Source organism: Xylocopa sonorina, chromosome 2 (assembly GCF_050948175.1).
Source record: "Xylocopa sonorina isolate GNS202 chromosome 2, iyXylSono1_principal, whole genome shotgun sequence".
In the NCBI taxonomy this organism is placed as follows: Eukaryota; Metazoa; Arthropoda; class Insecta; order Hymenoptera; family Apidae; genus Xylocopa; species Xylocopa sonorina.
The window spans coordinates 10,121,500-10,142,682 of NC_135194.1; the positions used below are offsets into that span (position 1 = coordinate 10,121,500).

The 21,183-nt window shown below is 43.2% G+C and overlaps 3 protein-coding genes across 3 annotated transcripts in view; 2 read left to right on the forward strand and 1 right to left on the reverse strand.

Annotated features, from left to right (window-relative positions):
• The window catches only part of Rassf (Ras association family member), a 459,381-nt gene that overhangs the window by 415,435 nt on the left and 22,763 nt on the right, over positions 1-21,183 (forward strand). The window lies entirely within an intron of this gene.
• Positions 4,433-21,183, forward strand: part of LOC143433354 (uncharacterized) — a 129,947-nt gene continuing 113,196 nt past the window's right edge. The window contains exon 1 of the mRNA XM_076910678.1: positions 4,433-6,951. Within this exon, the coding sequence (XP_076766793.1) occupies positions 4,701-6,951 (2,251 nt within the window). The 5' untranslated portion in view covers positions 4,433-4,700. The remainder of the gene's footprint in view (positions 6,952-21,183) is intronic.
• Positions 9,437-21,183, reverse strand: part of Ikkbeta (inhibitor of nuclear factor kappa B kinase subunit beta) — a 575,876-nt gene continuing 564,129 nt past the window's right edge. The window contains exon 14 of the mRNA XM_076910687.1: positions 9,437-9,456. The gene's annotated coding sequence lies outside the window, so the exon portion shown is untranslated. The remainder of the gene's footprint in view (positions 9,457-21,183) is intronic.

Below are 21,183 nucleotides of genomic sequence, written 5' to 3' on the forward strand. Positions count from 1 at the left end.
TTTCCCTCTGAAACGTGCTTCATCGTTTTACGTAACCTCTGGAGATGAGTAACGAGACGATTTGTGTCAGGGCGGCAATTTTTGGCAATCGTCTGTCCCCACATCTGATTCACGTTTTACATAAATGTTGCGCAAGTCGTGCTATTAACGTCCATTCTAATCGATTAATGGCCGTTCGAGCGTGTAAATGTTCCTCAAATTGGATGATAAATTAAAACGACTGATTCTATTAATGCGACTAGATCAATTCTCCGTTTAGTACTAAGCACAGACCAAGCGAGCTATATATGTTAAGTCTACCAGGGAATTCTGTCCGATAATATCATTTCAAGATTTAATATTTAAGAACGAAGCATCTGAGACGTAATATTTAATTATTTCGTTTCATATGAATGGGGGTAAGTTGATCGTCCTTTTTATTTTTTATAAGATACGACTGCCTGGATATCGATGGTCCACTTGCAGTTGGTCCTGCACGATTGAAAGTAAACAAATATTCCATAGGCCATTGATTCCTGTCCTCGATTTTCTTTTCCTGGCAAACAGTGTGGCGCGCTGGACGAATGGGGTGGCTAGACGCGGTCCTCACCGACGCGTCAAGTTTCGCGTTATGCGCAGTTGGTAACTTCCGGCGGAACTTTTGATGGAACGTTCATGTGGAATTTCTGTCCACCCCCGCTACGTTCTCCTCTTTAATCATGTTAATGCTTCGAACAAAGAAGTAACTCGAGGACTTACGAAGTTGGCCTTGCGCTCGAGACATTTGTTTTTATTACCTTAAGTTACAGCTGGAGAGAAGTTCGGTACGTTATTTAACATTTTTCCCTCCCTCGTTCATAATTAATCTGCTCGTTGATTCTATTAATAAGGGGAGAATGTTTTCTTTGAGTTTAGAAGTTGACTTTTGTAATGACTTTTATCGCTTATTGGGCGCCACCCTGTGTTCAGTTGTACTTTGAAACTTCATCGATCCACAGAGCTGTAGAAACGTAGAAAGTTTATTAAATAATTTGTATCGTAATTAGTTAGAGTTGAATCGTTGTAATTGTAACATTAGTTTATCGATTGCACGATATGATTAGAAGCTACGAATTTTCGTATCTAGTTTCACAGAGAAATAATTCGCTGTTTTCAAAGAATTCAATTTGAAATTGCCAACAGTGGTTTTGTATCCACGAGAAGGGAGTAACGAATTCATTCAAAGAACATCAATCCATCATTTTAATTCAGCCCGCACTATGACTCATCGCCGACAAAAGAAATCCAATAGCACGTCAAAATCCCGCCCCTAATGGGAAGGCTGAAACGCGGAAAGAAACCGAACAGCTGGCGTTTACCCCCGTGTTCTCGCGTCCGCGTCATTTCGCGTCGAATCGTACGCTTCTCCGCCACCCTCTCATCGATTTCTGTCAAACGTCGACAACTGTCACAACCTAATTTATACCAAATTTTAGTTTCCCCAGTAGAATCGTTCCTGTGACATTAAACGTGAATTATTTTTCTAATTAAAGAAGGAACAAAAACCTCCATTGTATTTTACCCGTTTTCAATTTATTCCTGTTCTATAATCTATATTTATTTCAAAAATTACTCGTCGGTTCATTGAAGTGTCAGCCATAAATGAAACCTTTACAAACGATGAAACAAGTTTGATAACCTATGGAAAATAAAAGTTGCGATGCCAGCTGTGTGGGCGCGGTTACGTTAAGCTGTGTTTGAACAATGTCTCTTATTGTGCAATAAGACGCATATAATTACGAAGCATTGTATGAAAAGAGGCGTATTTTAAACCAGGCTTTTACATCAGTATTTAGATACAGATATTCCTCGCTAAGCCGATTACTTTTACATTCGATATTTGTGTTCTCGTTTAAATCGAGATACACTGTAACCCATATAAAAACATACAAAACGTTGACCAATTTCTTCTGATTATCCTCTCTAAAACAAATCTATAAGAAAAAACTTTCCTATCCTCCATCGAAAGAATAACACGAAAACCAAAAGAATATATATATGCCACAAAAGTTCCCCATAAGCCCTTCAACGAACTCATCCTCCAGCCCAAAAAAAAGAACCAGCCAACAGAGTTCAAATCCCCCAGCAGTTCTCCGCTGGCAAAACCGTTCGTATGATAATCGTGACACGCGTCACGTGCTGACATTCCTGCGTTCTACCTATCGAGTCCCACGGGATTTATTTTCGGATGGGTAGGACGTCGGGGCATGGGCTTCCACGGGTGGTCCGCGACGGAGGGCTCAGTGAATCCGCGGCTGGCTCGCCGCGCGAGTCACAGGAGGATCGAGAGCGCGCGGGCACCGGGAAACGATCGATCGGACGCCGCTTCCGGTCTCGATGGTAGCGCGCGGGATCGTCGCGTCGCGTGGTCCCGCCAGGTCTGCCAGGCGCGACGTTCCTCCATCCTCGACGTTCACCCGCGGTTGGCCGTTTGTCAAGAATCGACCGGCGCACCGGAGTTTTTCGCTTCGACGGGCGAGACCAGCTATGTCTTCGCGGATATTTTGAGATGCGTAGGTACAGGCGGCTGGCCGATGGAAACCGGGACACCTTCGAGTCCGACGGTGTGCGCGCAGTTGCACGCGTAAGGTTTAGCGGCGTGGAAGGAAGAAGGGAGCAATCGCGGCTCTCGCGTTTATTGATCCTCGCCGGGAAGATCGCGGCCCTCGTTGGATCGCGATATTTGCCCGGCGACCACGGGGAACGGACCGGTGCCGGGCGTCGTTCCCGGAACGCGGCGGAATATTAAACGAGCACGGGAAGCGGAACGACGGGCGATCGGTAGCGGGCTGGAAAAATCCTCGACGGCCCGGTATTTATAACCTGGTGCTTGTAAACACGCGTGCCACGGCGTCCGCGCAAGCCGACCGTGATTCCACGCGTCTCGCCACAGCAGCACGCCGATGCACTAACGATCAGCGAGCGGTTCCCCTTCGAGCTCTGCCAAAAGCTCGCCTCCGTCGCGGAGCGCTGCGGCGAACGTGCGTTTCACGGCTGCGGAAATTTCTCGACGGGCCTTGAGCTTGGGTCGCTCGTTATTGTGACAGTTACGACGGCGAGTGACAGTTGTGCTGCAACGACGGTCGATCGTTACGTCGCGGAAGATCGTGTCCGATCGTCGAGTTTGTCGAGACGATCGTTGGAGATTTTTATTGTTTTTTTTTTAAATCGAGCACGTGTATCGACAGTGGTTGTGGAATTAATTGTTTGGTTTTTGAGAATGAGATATCTGTGAGGAATTGTAATTGATATTGTTCGTTCGCACCTTCCATGGTATTTTATTGGAGAACGTGCCGGTTTGGATGTGTTATCCGATTTCCAAGAGCCAACAGGCATCGGTTCGAAGCGTTTACCCTGGTTCCCGAAAAATTGAAGGGAACACTTACGTACACAAGCTCGAGCCGTGAATAGCGAGCGCAAACACAACGAGGGATGGATGTAAAAGCGTGAAGCGGTTTCGGAAACATCCCAAAGTCAAACTCCCTCGATTCTGACAAGCTGCCAAGCGTCTGAGGTCGCGTTACATAAGCTAAGCGTAACGCTCGTTCGATTCTTCGTCGAACAATAATTCTCGATCGCGTTTTACGAGCAACGGATACCAAGTCGAATCGCATCCGCGAGTGGCAGGGATAACCTGGGAATTTACACGTGGACCACTGGCTCAGCGAACGTGGACGAATACGAGACAACGTGCGACAGTGTTGATGCTTAAGAAGAAAAATGTAAATTATTAATTTGGAGAATCGTATGTGGTGATAAAGAAAGTTTGACGGTTATTTGAAAGTTTCTGGGAGTTCGAAAAATGTTTTGCCGAAGCATGTAAAAGAAGAAAATTGTGAGCAAGGTGAACAGAATTGAGCGAGCATCGGAATTGCCGGACGCGACAGACAGCAGATTAGATGCGCTTGAACAATCCGTTTGAAAGGATTAGAAACAGTCTCGAGACTTTTCCCAGCAACAAACAAGTCGTCGAGCGAAACATTCGGCTGTAGAAAATATTTCGCGATCCGCGGAAATATTTACGCGCCGCAGCGGAGCGAAATATTTACATGATAAATGTCGAGATGAATATTTCAATATTGATATTCCTCTTCGAGTTATGGAAATACCTTTGCATGTATTACACGTGTTTTCAAGCTAAACTCAATAATCGAGCATAATGCCGCGGATACTTTGCGTTATCCTGAAATCCGAGTATCGAGCTTGATATACCTTGTCAGAGGAAACAGATGGTTCACGCAGACAGTGCCAATAGTGGACGAGTATTTATTATTCAATGTACAAAGCCATAAAAAACCTATAATTCAAGTTCCAATAAAATAGTACAACAACATCGAACCGCCAACGACGCGGCAGCGTCGTATCCACGTCCCAAAGCAGAAAATTAAAAGAACACCGTGAAATTTTCATTCCAACGAGGCAACAGACCCGATAAATACACATCCCTCGACATAAAAAGATCGCTAAAAAATCGTAACGTTATAATTCCAACGAAACGGGCAGCTGCGAGGCAACAGGAAATCCCGTGGCACGGAAAATTTGCCAATCAAGATCGACCGATAAATTCCATCGGGGCATTAAAATTCAGGGTGCCCGCGGAAGATCGACGGTGGCCCCTCAGATTGGAGAGGTGATCGAACCCAAGCGGCGGGACGAAAATTACCTCGTCGAGAACCGGAAACATGAAGAACGGTCACCCGATTATAACAGCCACGTCATCCAGCCTGGTCAATCCGGATTCTGCGTCCTCGAACGAGCCCACGGAACCGATCGTCAGGTTGAAGCTGGACAAGCCGCGGCACTGGGAGTGGGAGCTGACCACGTCCGCGGACACGCTTCCTGTAATCCAGCTGCTGGACAAAGATGGCCGCCTGCTGGTAGAGACGACTGGTCAGACGGCGCAGCGGGCCAGAGGCTCGTTTCGCGAGGGCCTCAAGTCCCACGAGGAGTTCCCGAGTCGATCGCCCAGCGAGAGACCGTCCACTGGTTCCTCCTCCTTCTCGTCCTCGTCTGCGCCTAGCTCGACCATCCTGGTACAAGGAAACAGAAACATCGACGGGTTCAGCACGAAGTTCGGCGGTTGCCAGTTCGGTTACGCGCCTAGGAAATCGAGGAGCGAGGTGACGGTGAAGGAGAAGGAGAGGAAAGGGAGGAAGAGGCAATCCGCTGGATCAGAGGCTGTGAGACAGGCTGAAGAAACGAGGGCGGCCTTGAAGAAGTATTCGACTGGAGATTATTTGCGGCAGCAGATCATCGACGATCTTAGAACGAAGAACACTGTGGGCAAGAGTCCGGATGAAATTGCGAAGGAGAGGTGCAGGAAAATGAAGGCTTACTTGAGGACGCAGAGCGAGATTCTGCCCAGGTTGGTACACGTGGAGGAAGAGGAGAGCAGCGATGGGTCGAAGTTGACCGTTGACAGGAACGACGACGAGGTTCGCAGTCAGAGGATCAAGGATGGTCTCATGCGACTTCGAGAGGCGATCAAGGACGAGGGTGCGAGGGTTGAAAAATCTGCGAGTCTCAACGAAGTCCGTGAGGATAATAATAAACTTGAAACTTCCATCGAGAACACGAAAGCTGAAGACACCAGAAGGAAGATCAAGAGCGAGGAGCTGGAGAGGGTGAGGTCGTTTCTGCAAAGGAAGATTCAACAGAAGATGGAACAGGAGCGAAGTTTCGGCCAGTGGGATGGTCAAATGAGGCCAAAGGTAGGAATTCAGAAGAGGTCCTCCGAGTACAGACAACCGGAGGACCCTCGAGGCTATCGAACGCGTAAAGTGCATAGCGAGACGAGCATCATCAGGTTCGACCCAGAGATTATTCAGAGGGACAAGCAGAGAGCCAGCCGACAAGTCAGCAGAGAACGATCGTCGAGATCCTGCAGCTCGCGTTCCAAGGACTCGTTCCAGCAGAGGGCTTATCGTCGTTCGAAGAGCGAGACGATCGTCGAGGCAGCGGAAACAGCTGGCACGGAGCATCGACAGAGGTCGAGGGATCCAACGGAGAAGCGGAAGCTCTATCGCAAGACGAAGAGCGACGTGCTGTTGGGTCAAGTGGGGAGCAGCCGTGACTCGGAGCAAGAGAATCCTCCGAGGCGAGTCAGGAGCAAGGACAACGTGGACAAATCGTGGCGGGAATACAAGGAGAGGAAGAAGCACGAGAAATTGCATAGAGAGTCTGAGAACAGGGAGGTGAAGGAGGAGGACTTTATGAGTAAACCGCGATGGAAGGATCTGCAGGCAGAGCTGTGCACCTTCAGGAATTGCAGGATCTGCCAGAACTTGCGGAATTGCGTGGACCCGCTGCAGCAACGGCGTGGCAGCTTAGAGAACCGGAAGCTCCCGGAGAACCAAGCTGGTGACACTTTCGAGGTGGTTTCTGGCAATTCTACGAACGACAGACCCGGAGCCAATTCGCAGACGAGTTATTCGATCGAGGACAAACCCGAGGTCTCCGTGAACCACGCGTCGAGTAAAGTACAGGCGAAGGGTCACGAGAAGAACGCGTCCAACATGATTTCCCCCGATTGCGGTTACAATACGATCCCCAAGAAGACTTGCAACGGTTACAAGGAGTTGTACACGCGCACGAACGTGAAGAAGAGCGACACGTTCAAGGTTGTGGATGGTAGTGAAGAGCTTGAGGAAACTGTGGAGCGAGGCGATACGAAGGGTGACGTCAATGGGGCAGCGGTTGATAGTTTCGAGAGTTTGAGCAGTGAAGGGGTGTTGGCGAACAAGTCGAACGAGGATATCGCCAGAGATTACTTTAGGAGGGTGTACCAGTTGCTGAAGAAACGACAGGAGGAGGCGAGGAGGGTCGCGGAGAAGCAGGAGAAGGCCGGCTGCGACGATTCGTCGTCGTCGAATTGCACGGGGAAGGTGCAGAAGAAGAAGCTGCGACGCAAGAAGAAGGAACGAAGCGCGCAAGGTAAGGGATGAATTGTTTTCACGTCGTGTTGGTTTGTTTCGTGTGTTGCGGCGTGTTGTTAATTACGAGAGATGGCTCGTTGCACCGTGGTAATTTGGTATGCGGGTGTTCGCCTCTAATTTCATGGTAGAATCGTCTCTTTTATAACGTTAGCAGAAAATATTTAAACAAATATTATGTTAACGTCAAGTGCAGACTTTGATCGATTTCAGTCTTCCATATAATGAAATACGATTAATGTAGAAACGTAATTGACGCGCATTGAATATGAACGAAACGCGAGCGATTACATTTTGTCGAATACCTTCCATTTAAATAAGTTGACACGAATGACAGCAGGAATACTCTTGATCAGCCATTGAAAAGGAAAGGTCGTTTCATCGTGGAACTCTTTTCGTAGATTTCAAGTCACATACCGAAATAATATCCGCAATTGTCTTCAAGCAGGTGGCACAGTCGCCATAACGGGCGTCTTTCGTTAATGCGAAAACTTACCCCTTGAAGGCGCGCTCTCCTTACCGTCATATTTACACGACCCCTTGGTTCCCTTGATATTTTAGAAACTTTTCGCGGTACATATCTTGTCTGCACTGCGGCGCAATATCATTTTCGGCATTGTGCTAATATTAAAAGCTCATGAATTTGAAAAAACAAGGAAGTAACAGAGCGACACTGTTAAACGTTGGCTGCGATCGATGGCTCTCCGGGTGTTTCCGTGTAACGGATGCTGTAAATCCACCCGAATTCCGCCTGGGATAATTGGATGCAAACGATTTTGGAATAGCAGGGTAGCTGTCCTGTTTTGTCGTTTCGTTTTGCTTCGTTAATCGGGACGAGAGCTTAGGTAAAACAGTGGTCGAAGCTTCGAGCTGTGATACGGATTAGTTGAACATGCGAGACTGATCAAGCCTGTGATTGCTTTTAAATTATAGAAATTAATAGTTGCTGCGATCCTGTACATCTGCAAAGCATCGCATTATTCATATTTTTAAACTTAAATATCATTTGCGAACATTGAACGTTAGCGTTACTAATTGCGATAGTCTATCATCTGCAATGTTTAAAAAAAGAGGAAACATTCTTCTGCGAGCAATATAATTCGCGCCTCGAGGAAAGCAATGAAATAGTGAAACCGGGAATTTTATTCGCCAGTTCGTAGGAGTGAAATACAGCGTGGAACGCAGCATGTAACACACCTCGAATACGTGCATCGGAACGATCGGTGAATGTGCAATCTCCCTAGGCGAATCGCGCGTTTGTATTACGCTTAACGTTGCAAGGAGATTTCCCTACCGTGGGGAAAAGATGGCGTCACGCGAAAAGCCGTATAGACGGATACGATTCCCGTGCACGGTACGCGAGCCACCGCTATAAGTAGCAGTATTTTATACTTTCCGGTCTCCCCATTGCCACTCTTGAATTTCCCTACGCGGCCATTCCTTTTCCTGCTTCTGGCAACGTTGATTACACTCCACTGGATACCTCGATACCAGTCACGATAACACGTGTTAACTATCTTCCGGTCACTTCAACGCTTCAACGTTTTACTGCTTAAAAAAATTCTTACGTCTTGACGCATGAGTTTAATATCTGCAATTTTTGTCTCGCCATTTTCTGGGACTACAGGGATCACTTTAACGCTTTGCGTTCATATTCATACTTATGAAGATTACCAGGCAACTCGGAATTTTTAACCCTTTGCGCTCGTATTTATATTTAAAAAGACTACCAGGCAACTTGGTATTTTCGTTCATACTCGATCGGAAATGAAAACGTACGAGCTCTTAGAAAAAATACCTGAAAGTCGGATCAGAAAGAGTATTGTCTCATATATTCCAAAAATTCCCTCGAAAAGTGTGGCGAAATAAAAGGAAAGTGATTATTATGGAAGCAGAGCTGGAAGAATTTTTAGCGGATGCTTTGGTGGCTTCATGGCCATCTCATCTGGCCGCCACGAGCAGCGTTGGCCCTTTTGACGGGCTTTCAGCCAAAGAGATTAGTGCCGCGACTTCGACCAGGAAGTCTCGTCAAAATTAACGGAAACCAGCGTCTGTGAATCTCGCTGACATAATCTCTGCTCGCCGTCGCCTCTTGGCTTGGCTCGTTTGATACTTCCCTAGCGAGAATTATTATTGCCGACCTTTTCATAAGCTGAGACAATCGCGTCAATTTGATGTACCAAGTGGGATTAGGGGAGACTGGAGCGAAGTTTCGGTTTCTTCCTTTGTGGAACGAGTCAACCCTAAAGAGCTGCGAGACCTTCGTTAAACGCGACCGGGTTAACTACTGACCAGGCTCTATTTTCGACCGAGCGAAGCGTGAAGTATAACACGCTCACTGCTTCTTTTTCACGTGCTGAAAGGGATAAGATGTCTGTGTATCGATGAGACTGTTGTATCTTCAATTTTCCTTTGTTGAGAATTTTGTTGACCTATCGATGACGTCTTTTGGTTAAAATAAGATCAAACTTGACGTATTTATTTATTTAATATGTAATTCGTGTAACTTCAGTCATTATTGGTACACTTTTGGCTTCCATGATCACAAAATCAAAAATGAAAACGTTTTCGCATCTGCGTTGTCATCGCTAATTCTCAAAGGATTCTCCAGGACTCCATTACCAGCCTCGCCTCCTTTTCACTTGGTGTCCTTGCGGTAGAAAACAAGCCACTGAGACTCATCACGAGATTAATTAAGTGCAGAGATCTCGTTCCATACCTAAATAGCTACTCGCGTCCGGTTCCGAGTTATGTGCACCTATTCAGGATATATTACGCAGGCAGAGTTTTGCCTGTACACATTATCAATTAAGTGATACGTGGTGGAATTTCATGAATATAAAATAGCCTCTATACCACATACATTAAGGAAGATGAATATTCATAACGAATCTATTTTTTTACGAATATGTTCGCTACTTCGTAAAGAGTCTCAGATCAACACTTCTCAAGCATCTTTCGAAAACTCCTTCCTTTTTAAGTCAAAATTTCATTGCCAGATGTCAGCTGTCTATTTCATGAGCCATAGTTATCATCACTATCCTTTGTAAATATTGATTCATCTCAAACAGTCATATATGCTAAATTTATTCATCCCCTCTGTTACTTCCACCCTATATCTCATCCTTGACCCTTGGCTATTTCCTCCAACTTGCGAAACTATCCTTTCCCAAGCTCTTTACAAGTTCCTTAAATACCAAGCCCGAAAAACCAGAGCAGCTTTCATCATTCTGAATTCAGCATTTCACGCTAGACTACGTACCACGTACCATGTGAATAAAACCTTTCTTCGGGGTTTAAGAGCGCGTTGTACTTGGCTCCTTCGACTCAGTTGAACCAGAAATTCGATATCGTGTACTACAACAGTCGAACCGCGCCAACCGTATCGTTGCACAATTTTTGTATTCCACGAAAAAAAAGCGTGGCAATTGAATTTGAAACGGAAGAGATTTCGCACCCTTATTTAGTGGGTGCTGCACGGTATATGGTCAGACTCGGTGGTCGTCCGTTAAATATTCAGAAAACGTAGAGACGTCGAAAAACAGTTGGCCCACGAGTGGGTGGGGTAAAACTCTCTCGAACGTAGCGTCGCCGGGTTGAAAGTGTCGGAGGGCGGGTGGAAATCGTATTTCAGCGGCGGCCACGTTGCTTAAGGGGAGGATTACACAGGATTCCCAGTGGGTAGCGGCGGTTGGCGTGCGCGTTAAGAAGAGAACGGAACCTTCGAGCTTGTAAGCACTTACGTGCACGCTGTTGGCTGACACCGCGGCCGCGTAAGCTGCTGCAGGCTTATTGCATGATTGATGAAAATAAAAATGGAACAACACCCGGGCGATGCGTCGATAACGCGAGCACGCGTTGCGTCCATCAACACCTGTTTCTCGTTACGTCCTACCCACGCGAATCGTTTCGTTTTGTGCTGGCGTGCGAGCTTCAATTCTGCGGAAAGTTTAATAATCTAACGATACGTACGTAGGTGTCGTTAATTTCACGAGTACTTAACGTTTATCTACAGTTTACAACAATTGCGACTGTACCGCAACTACATCGCGCTACCCTTATCTTCACGAGGGAATGTCAGAGCATCGAAGTCCTCGAACTCGACTGAAAGTTTATCGCTGGCAGCTCCATACCTCCCCTATCGGTATCAGAGGCATCGCGCGCGAGCAGGGCGCGGTGTTCGAGCGTGAAATGGATATTATGACATAACCATTCAGCCGGGGTTGCATTCAAAACGCGTCGCGCAGTTCTGGCGGCGGCGGTGCACGTTTCTGTTGAAACTGTTGGCATTAACTTGAGAGTGTTTAGCAGTTCTTGTCGCGTAACTATCGGTTTGATCTGAACGTCGCGCGCGGACGTTCCCATGCAGACGGAAGCATCAACTTGTTGCTAGACACGAGGCGATACGCTCGCGCGTTGCTCGACGTTGGCAGAGGAGCAATTGGCGATTGTTACGCGTCGTACCGCGAACCGTGGTTGCATTTTAAAAAATCGCGCTCAATTTTGAACGTCGAACGCGCTTTCGTCGAGGATCGTTGAGCGAGTTGAGCGAGATCGTGCGAAATTAACTTTGGTACTTGGTATTCGAAGTAGATGCGTCTAGGAGTTTCGAGATGTTATTCTGTTTGCTGCAATGACACTGCGAGTTTGGAATGCAATGTTAGAATACATTTAAATTCGTTTAGGGATCAATTTCGAAACAGTTTAGATGCAACACTGTAGAAATTTAGTTCTCCGAATAGACTCTCAGGAATAATTCTGATGGTCCTCATTTTTAGTACAGAATAGGATTCTAGAATAATGTCCCTGTTGCAACATGAAGCAGAATATACGAAATTAATTTTGGAAGACGTGAAAATGAAATATTCCGCCGACGGCCATTGTTCTATAATTCTCTAGACGCTTTTCTTGGAAAGGTTTCTTAGCTTCGCAGGTATTTTTCGACGAGCGACGATGTTGCTGCTTTATTTATTTATTTTTCCAAAATGATCACGCAACGAAAGAAAGCGCAAACATAATGAGAATGCATTAAAAATATTTGAAATTATCCCAATTCTTTACGATTTGATTTCATATTTCAAAAAATCGTCTCATCATATTTCCCGGCCACGCGAAGTGAAAATTATACCGCAAACGCGTCGCAGAGGTGGAGTTTTTCGGAAATGAACGCTGGGAAAGCGAGGCTCTAATCACAGCAAGTAAATAGCTGTTATTCAACATGGTTATTACAGTCCTATTACCAAAGTCTCTTCCGTGGGGTAAGAAGGGTTTAACGAGAGCCCTCTGCAAGCCTGCTCCTTTAATCAAACCGCATCGTATCAATGCACGCATAGCTCGTACACAGCGTCAGTGGTCTAGCCACGTGTACGCAAGCTTTAACACAAAGTGCTCGACCCGAAGCGACGTAGAGACCACGAGAAGATATTCTATTCGATGTTGAACTATACATTGAAATCCAATTACTTTGTGGTTCTCGCCGGTGGCATCTCTTCGCGTCCGCCTGACAGATTTTCTTTTAGAGTACTCGTTCACGTAGCTTGGAGGACTCTATTTTCAAACTGTAAGGGTTAACTTTCACGAAAAAATTAATAGGGATACTTTTTGCGAGTTTGTTATGCGCTTGTTTTTTGTCTGGGTTAACTTCGACGACTGCTTGCGTCGAGTGCTTGCTTTTTTGCAGCGAATATTTATTTTTCTATAGTTTTTATGCGGTTCTTTACCTTTTTAGACCAACATAATTTTTATCAATGGAGGTCATCTCGTTTTTTGTATTTCAAGTCCACGTAATTCTGAAAATGCTTTGGTAAGGATGTTACACTCAGCATCGTCAAAAAATGGGGTGGTTTCCCTCTTGGAGCGTACCGTTGAGTTTACTGATTACGCTACTGTGTACTTACACAATGCTTATCTTTGAGTAAGATTTTTTTTAGCAGACCACTAGCAAAAATAGAGTTACATGTTCTTCTTTAATTATAGTTGAAAGATTATTTCATTTTTCTAGATCATTTCGAGGTAAAATTTAATTAACAATAATTCTTGTTCGGATGTCAGTGATGCGCATGAAAGAACGCTAAGTCTTTGGCCACAGAATGCATTCCTATTTGACGCCATAAATTATTTAACGACAGAATAACTGGAATGCTGCTCATTTTCGCGTTTCACAAAAGTGTCCCTATATTTGAACGGTTAAAGACGACGTGAAAGATGAAAGACGTATTTTTGTCAAATGCAAGGAACGTTGCCAATTTTACGCGGTTAAAGATTATTTTTAGAAGAAAGCACATCCATTATGGCTGAACGGAAATATCCAGACTTCATAATATGGACGAACACTTACGCGACGATCGGGATTAAAAATAAAGTCCGTTTTACCCAAATGAACTACGGTATTGCTCAACACCTGCACGGCCAGTTAGTGCAACAATAAATAACAGGCAAAAGCGTCAGGAGATTTCGAAACGAAAGAACCGAATCAGAGTTTAACGTTTAACATTTCACGCTCGAAACAAATAAATAAAAGAGAGAACAATACATACTCGTACAGATTGAAAGTATTACCAATAACTTTTACTTCATGCTTCTTCGAAAATTCGATCCGACAACATATGAAAACGCGCTAAAGGGGCGAAGCATGAAAACGCACAACCCTCGTCCCGTTCGTTGAAAATCCGAAAAAAATTGCAAAAATTGATAATACGTATCCGTCAGTTGGAACATTCTTTACTTTGAAAGTTGGGAACTCGTGTTAAGTCCGAAGGAAACGAGCGCAAACCGCGTTTCGCGGTAAGTGTCTTTGCAAGTGGATTTGGCGGCGGGCCAGCCGCAGCGTCGTCGGTTCTACTTCCTGGCACGACCGTATATTTCGCGTGTCGGAACAAATATTGAAATGAGACGGGTGGAGAAGAATGGACGCAACGGCAGGTGGTCCGGTTGAGCGTAGTTACGCAACTTCCTTAGACGGATCGATCGGAAGGACGAACTTTTTATTTCCGGCTAATTGGTGGCTCGTTATTTTCAAGATCGAGCGGCTCGCGCATGACTCACCGGTGAATTATCGACAGAGCCATTGATGGCGTACACAGGATGTCCTGAATTCGAACGTGATTCTTGCGCGTCGTCTCGATCAATCGTGGCCTGCCATGCTTCGTTTGGTACGCGCAAGCATCGAATAATAATTAATGAAAATTGTATATACAAACTCTTCGTAAGTAATTACTTGATAAGGATATTATCTATACGAAGGATCATCGTATTATTGTAGAGAAATATTAGTCTACTTAAGTACGTGAAATAGCTCGTGAATCGACCGTGGACATTGCATTGTTGAAGCGAAAAATTGGGGTGTAATCCACGAGTCTTTGCTGGAGCTGGTTGGCCATTCCACGGACCTCTGGCAAAGCTTTGTTTGTGCTATCTTAATTAAAATTTTTATGGAACAGACGTCTGACTGGGGCTTTTAAATAAATAAATTCCTTTCGTCGAAAAATGTACCTTTTGCATTTCTATGATCCACGGAAAATTAAGTCCTCGATATATAAAAGTAAAACAACATATTCTAGATACTTTTATGCGATAATGTATTGACTGAAAGTACGACAGATCTCTCAAAACCTTAGTTAAAATTCAAGCCAGTAATTTCTCAGAGTTAGACTAAATTTTCAGAACAATCCTCTTCCAGTCGGTCCATAAAAAACCATATATATATATATATATTGTAACGATGACATTTCGAAGAGCGCGCAGTACGTTTCGTCCTACAAGGATATTAAACCGCCGATACGCTGTTCCTTCTTTCGACCCAGCGGGGCGCAAACAATGCTGAACGTGAAATTTAATATTTCACATATCGACAGTGGCACCCCCGACAGACGGTCGCGCGATCAGATCAAATGAAAAGCTCATAGGATGGCACGACACAAAACACATCCGTTCAAATACTGTCGATCATCCACTTGCTCCCCGCTCGGGGCTGGTTTATAACCTCGAGGAGAAATCAATTCGCGCCGTTCGACTCCGATATGTAGCGCGCGTGTAACGCGGCGTTCTATGCAGAGTCCGGATATCCGCGCGATGAAAAATGACAGCGCGACAGAGAGGTGGTGGATCTATCGGGTCCCAGAACTGTCGTCCTGGCTGAAAAACTTGGAGACGGAGACGAAGTTGGGACGGTTTCGCTGTTAGTCACCCAGCCACGACTAATAGCCTTTGAGCAAGGTTATCGCGCCGTTCCGTCTACCAGCGCCTCTCGCTAGCATTTTTCCTGCTGATGATGCTGCGAGCTGATGGTATCGCGCGGGGTGTTGCTGTTGCAAAAAATTCTCCGTTGTTAAGCTGGTAAGTCTGCTGGTCACGAGCTCCTTTTAGACAGAGGCGCGATGGGGTCGCGAAAGAGGGTGAACGAACGTCTCTGTCGATTTCTGCTTATCCTCCACAGTGTTCGAATTTGAGACGCCATGTTTGCTTGGTTCTACGTTGTTTTTTATTAGGTGGTTACTTCGTGTGTCGTAACAGCGAATCTGAGAGGAGAAATTGAACTTGCCATTTATATATCATAGTTTATAACACAGTGGAACTTGTAAAATAATTTTGGTTTAAATAATATAATGTGAGTTTGTACAATTTCGGAATGAATCAGGGGTTGGCTAGTAAAATAATCACCTTTCGTAAAACTAGGGCGTCCCACTTACTCTCTGACGTCAAATCTTGGTATTTCACTATAAATGCTACCGACTGCGAACACCCAGTAATAATCTTTCTTTATTTATTCATTGCAAACGAATGACTTTGTTATTAGCCCGAAATAGTGTTTTTTTTCTTTTTTGAGAGTCAATTTGGAACGAAGTTTAAAGTCGTACGATAGTCAATTATTCATATACAATGTTTGAAATGTCCCAGCGATATCGTATGAGTGGAATATTCAATTTGGTCCAGTATCGAAAAATTGTGCGACGCTGACATCAAACGGAGCCATGTCAAAGCGATTTTAGCATGTAAAGAAGCGGTGAAAGTTTGGGTGTTCCATTTTATTTAAAGAGCTGACCGAATTCAATTTTCTCGGGGCAGCATTAACGAGTTCGCGCAAAATTTCATGTAATTCCATTTATTATAACAACTTGATATGTTATATCGTTATCCACACGCCATGCGTGGAGCAAAACGCAAGCGAAATAGGAAAAGCAGAAAAGCCAAGAATAACAAAATTGGAAAATTACAATTTTCAAACACGAATAAATTTCTGCAGATCACTGTCAAATATAAAATCCAAGTTTCATAAATTGAAATTATTTAATTGCTTCAACTAAAACACAGATGTACCGTGCACGTGCATGCTGGAGTTCGGTCGTTGTACGTCTTCGTCCGTCTGAAGGGCGCCGTTTGATCCCCACGGTAGTTTCCCCGTTTCGCTCTCAACTTTTATCCCTTAGCAGCGTAACTATCAGCTTTACAACGTCTGCTCCCGCATGTTTTGTGCACGCGACATCAAACGTGTACCTGTACAACTTAACCACGATACTTCTCCGTGGCCACTGACATTTGTTGCGTTTAAACGGATTTCGTATTCACTGCTACAGGGTATAAGAAGAGAATAAGATAATTAAACGTAAAAGAGAATTGAAAAATAGTTACAAATTTTCCTATCATTGCGTCTGTAACATTATTAACAAACGTAGAAGTAGTATCCCTCCAGTTAAAGTCGATAGGGATTACACGAGCAGAGGGTAGCAGATAAAGGGGTGGCGTCAGGAAGCCTGATAATCAGAAGTTCGCCTGTCACCAGTCAGACGACAGACAAGACCTACCGTCACTTTCTGGTGAGATACACCGGTTTTACATCGCGCAAATAAAATTTCCGCAACTTCCTGGAAGTTGTCCGCTAACCTGTGCACTTCAGTTTGTTAATTCGGGGTGAACTTTGGCGTCCTGGAATAATACGGAGGCCTGTGTCACTCGACGAGCCGTGCAATATCGACATACCGGGACGAATTTACGGGGGATAATGAAATTGTAACTTTTGATCGTTCAACTTAACTGGAAATGTTTCGACTCGAGGAAGCGTTAATTAGTTTTGCGCCGCCGCGGATCCCTCCGCGCTTTTTCTATCCGTTGACCTTTTAATTAACGAAGTTCGCTCAATGGAATCGTACAACTTCGCGTGGCGTTGCAGGAACGCGAGTATTTTAAACGATCCCAGTGATCAGGTGAAGATAATTCTGGCACTGATTTAGGAGAATAAATTATAATGTTATACGAATATTTTGTTTTTTAGGAATTTCTGGTGTCTTCAATAGGAATAGAAGAGCTTTTGTTCTTCGCGAATTGTGCCAGACGGATTGTTCGTTTTGAGCCAAATTCCGGATTCGATTTTCTGGAACAGACATGTCGCTTTTTATCTTCTATTTCCGCGATAGTTTGAAATTTTGTTGGCATTTCGTCGTGGCCATTCCGTGTCAAGTGGAGATTCACTGAATATCTGGGATTTTGCAAAAGTTGGAACACGTTGTTCACGTGAAAAGGATAGAGTTTAAGTCATCATTTTGTTCAATTCAAAAGTGTTTAATCAATTATTACTTCTTATGGCCACATGCATAAAAGAATTTTTATTTCAATAATTATTGTAGGTACGAATATGAAAATAGAATTTTAAATGTATAAGACTGTGAAATTATTTTCCTACACGTTTTATTATTACAATGTACCGTGTGCTACACCCGTTTCTTCTGCGTTGTAGCGAATGAAAACGTTTTAAAAAGTTAAAGAGCAAGGATTTCGTACAGAGTCCCTGCAACCAGAGAAAATTTTTCATAATTCATACCAAAGGTTTCTCGGTCCATGTGATTTTACATAGTCGAGCGTAATGACTACGTCGTTAATATTAATTCTTAATAGCAGCAGCTTTGTACGTACGCTCATCTCCCTCAGTCCCAAGCAGATTTTCAAATTAATCAAAGCGAACAGCTATTCTCATGCAAAACATCGATTCATTTATCAAATGCACACGTACGCGTTACACGAAACTTTCATAGTTAAAATGGTGCAAAACCACTTTCCTTTATATCAAATTTCTAATAAATTTGTACAGCGTGCATCTCTATTGATCGTCGATATCCTTTATTTATAATGAATCAATATTTTCTTTTGCTATTTAAATTATTCCATTCTTTTCTCCGTTCTTATTAAAAAACTGTGTGCTTTCTTATTTATATGAATTTGTAATATTTTATTAAAAAAGAAAATGATAGATGAAACACGTTAAACGTGTCACGTAAAAACGACATACGAAAATATGTGCGGTGGTATTTTCAAGTGGAAAGGATTAGATCTTCCACGGTATACAATTCTCTTCGCACGAGTGATCTACATATACACGTGTACACATTGAATATGTTCGCTGAGAAGTACGCATATATTGCAAATATCAACAGGAAAGTCCATACGTGTAGCTAATATTTACAGAAAAACCCACACGTACTATGAATATTCATAGAAAAGTCTACACGTACCGCAAATATTACAGACAAGACTATACACTGTACATGTCCATAGGGAAGTCCGTGCACACGGCGGATATTGAAGGAAACGCTCACGCATTTGTGAATCTACGCAAATGTATATGTACAGATCGTTATCGAAGAGAGGGAAAAAGCGAGAAATGTTATAAAATTCAAATAATTCTTAATATATAACGTTACTTAATTGTTGCGAGGGTTCCTCTTCGAATCGACTGGAAAGGGCCAGATCGAATTGAGTTTGAATGTCCTTAAATATTCTACCTTGCGCTAGTTCGAATTTTACCGGGCGTTCCAGTTTTTTAAATCCATTATGCGTTGCCCTTTCTATTTTAAGCGACCGAAAGTGTCCACGGCTAACTTTTTCTCGTTAAAAAAGCTTTACCTCGTTGGAAATTTATCTTACATCCAGTTTCCAACTTTTACACGTTCCGGTTATTCCCAGTGACTCATGTATATTTATAAAGATTGTGAAAAAGTGTACCTTTGCTCGATTTATAATGTTCGACAAAATTCACCGCAATGTCCACTGTTATTTCTTTCAGAAGAATTCTATGCTTTAATTTAAAAGTTTAATATATCAGTTTCAAAATATATACCACCGCCGGAAAGTAATTAAAAAGTTTAAATTGGATTTCTACGACCTACCGATTTATCGCAATTAATTTTCGATCTTTGCGAAATAACACAAGCATAATATTATATTTTTATTCAATCTTCTCATCGAATATACAGAGCATTCGCTGCATTGGGAAAATCACTAAAAAATATTTACCAGTAAAATGTGCACTGTTTTATACAATAATATTATAATATCGCAAGGAAAATTAACCTTTTTAGCGTTCTTTTGATTACACGATCAACTCAATATGTTACTCGCAAATGCAAATTAAGAGTTACATATATATAGATTAAATATTTTTGCTCCCTGGACGCAGATCCTCTTTTTCAATTCAACTGGTCGATACGTTGCAGAATAGCAGGCAAACGGCAACGAATAAAAACCGATAATTATTAACAAAAATAAAGAACAGCCTGTCGTACGTGCCGGTTGGTTTTAAACGAAGAAAAAAGGTTTTCCCAACGGGAAACACGATTGGTTCGTCGGCAAATGGCTAGACTCAGGTGCTTCCGGGGCAGCAATCCCATATCGTGGTGCAAGGGTGTTTCCGCGTGTGAAATAAAACGTTCTCTCGGAGCCAAGAAGGAATTTACCGCGTATCGGTTAAACTGGATCAAACGTGTACGTCGATACGTTTTAACTACGCACGCGCCGCGGTTCGTTTAGTTGGAATTTGCGAATGTACATCGAGTAGCTCGGATCCAAACTTGCGAGGAATGCGTTTGGTAAAAGTGTACGTTTACCACGAAACACCGCCTACGAGCTGTAATCAAAGGTACTCGTGCGTTTTCGACGCGTGTCAATTTATGCTCGAAGTGAACAATTTTTACCTTTCACACACGACTCCACGGATTCATTGAAGCAGCTAATTCTGAGCAGCGTTGCATGTTGCGCGAAGTGTTGATAATATTTTTTTGTAATTACTCGAAGCCTTGTTATCAGTTACGAATGTTTTAGTTTCGTATATTCTTGTGTTAAGTTCGTTTCGAGCAAAGTGCATACTCATTTCGAAAACTCTCGACCGGCTAATTTAGCGGTGCTTTTTCGTTTAATGGATATAAGCAATTTACCGAAGTTCTTAATGCGTATTAAGGCTCGCCTTGAAACTCGGCTGGAGATAAAGAAGTTACGGATGGAAAGTTCATTGTCGAATAGTTCGGCGGAGTTGTTTGGCGAAGTTATAGAAAATCTGAGGAACATTCGCGGGAATTATGCAAAAAGTATCGGGTCGGAACGAGATACAAATTGAAGGCGGGAATTTAGTTTTAATGCAGTCGCGAACGCAAACGAACAGATTGAAAGTTAACGTTTTATTTTCGAAGTAACCGACCACGTTTATTTTATTGTTCGAAACTTGTATTTCTTAAGAATCAATATCCACCGCGATAAGTAAATTCATTTCTCAGTGAAATGATTAAATTAGAATACTTTATTCGCTCGAACGATGATCGAAATGTTATTTAATTTTTTCGAACGCTTTTGATTCTCGAAAGTTCGCAAATACCATTTCTCATTTTAATCTATTACATGTAATAACAGTAAAGGTACGTTACACGGAAGAAAATGCTTCTGAGAGCATTTCAGGTGATCGAGGAGAACATCGTAAAATGCAGGCAGGATGTTGTTCAGTGGAGGCGTTAGGACCAGAGGAAGGCCATTTCCATTTTCTTTTTTCTCTTAAGAAAACACGTATTAAAAATATATAAATCGCGCATAATGCATTTAAAAATGCATTAGTCAAAGTAACCGACTTTTCTCCAGAGAACAAATTTCAACTACTTATGCTGAAAAACTATTAGTGCCTTAAAAATATTTTAATCTCAATATTGCAATAATTGCACTACTGTTACTAAGACAATCACTCGTGATAATTTTTCGAAAATCATGCAATAATAATAATAAACCAACCACTTTCTTAAAAACTTAATATCAGATACATTGCAAGTGACACGAACATTAGAACCAAAACGTATACCAAATATTTCAACTATACAACTGAATGGCAATATTTCTGAAACAAGCCAACTGGATCCATTACAGAAACAAAAGATATATCGTTTCAATTAAAGAAACATTTCTATCTAGCAACATCCAGCCCACCCCT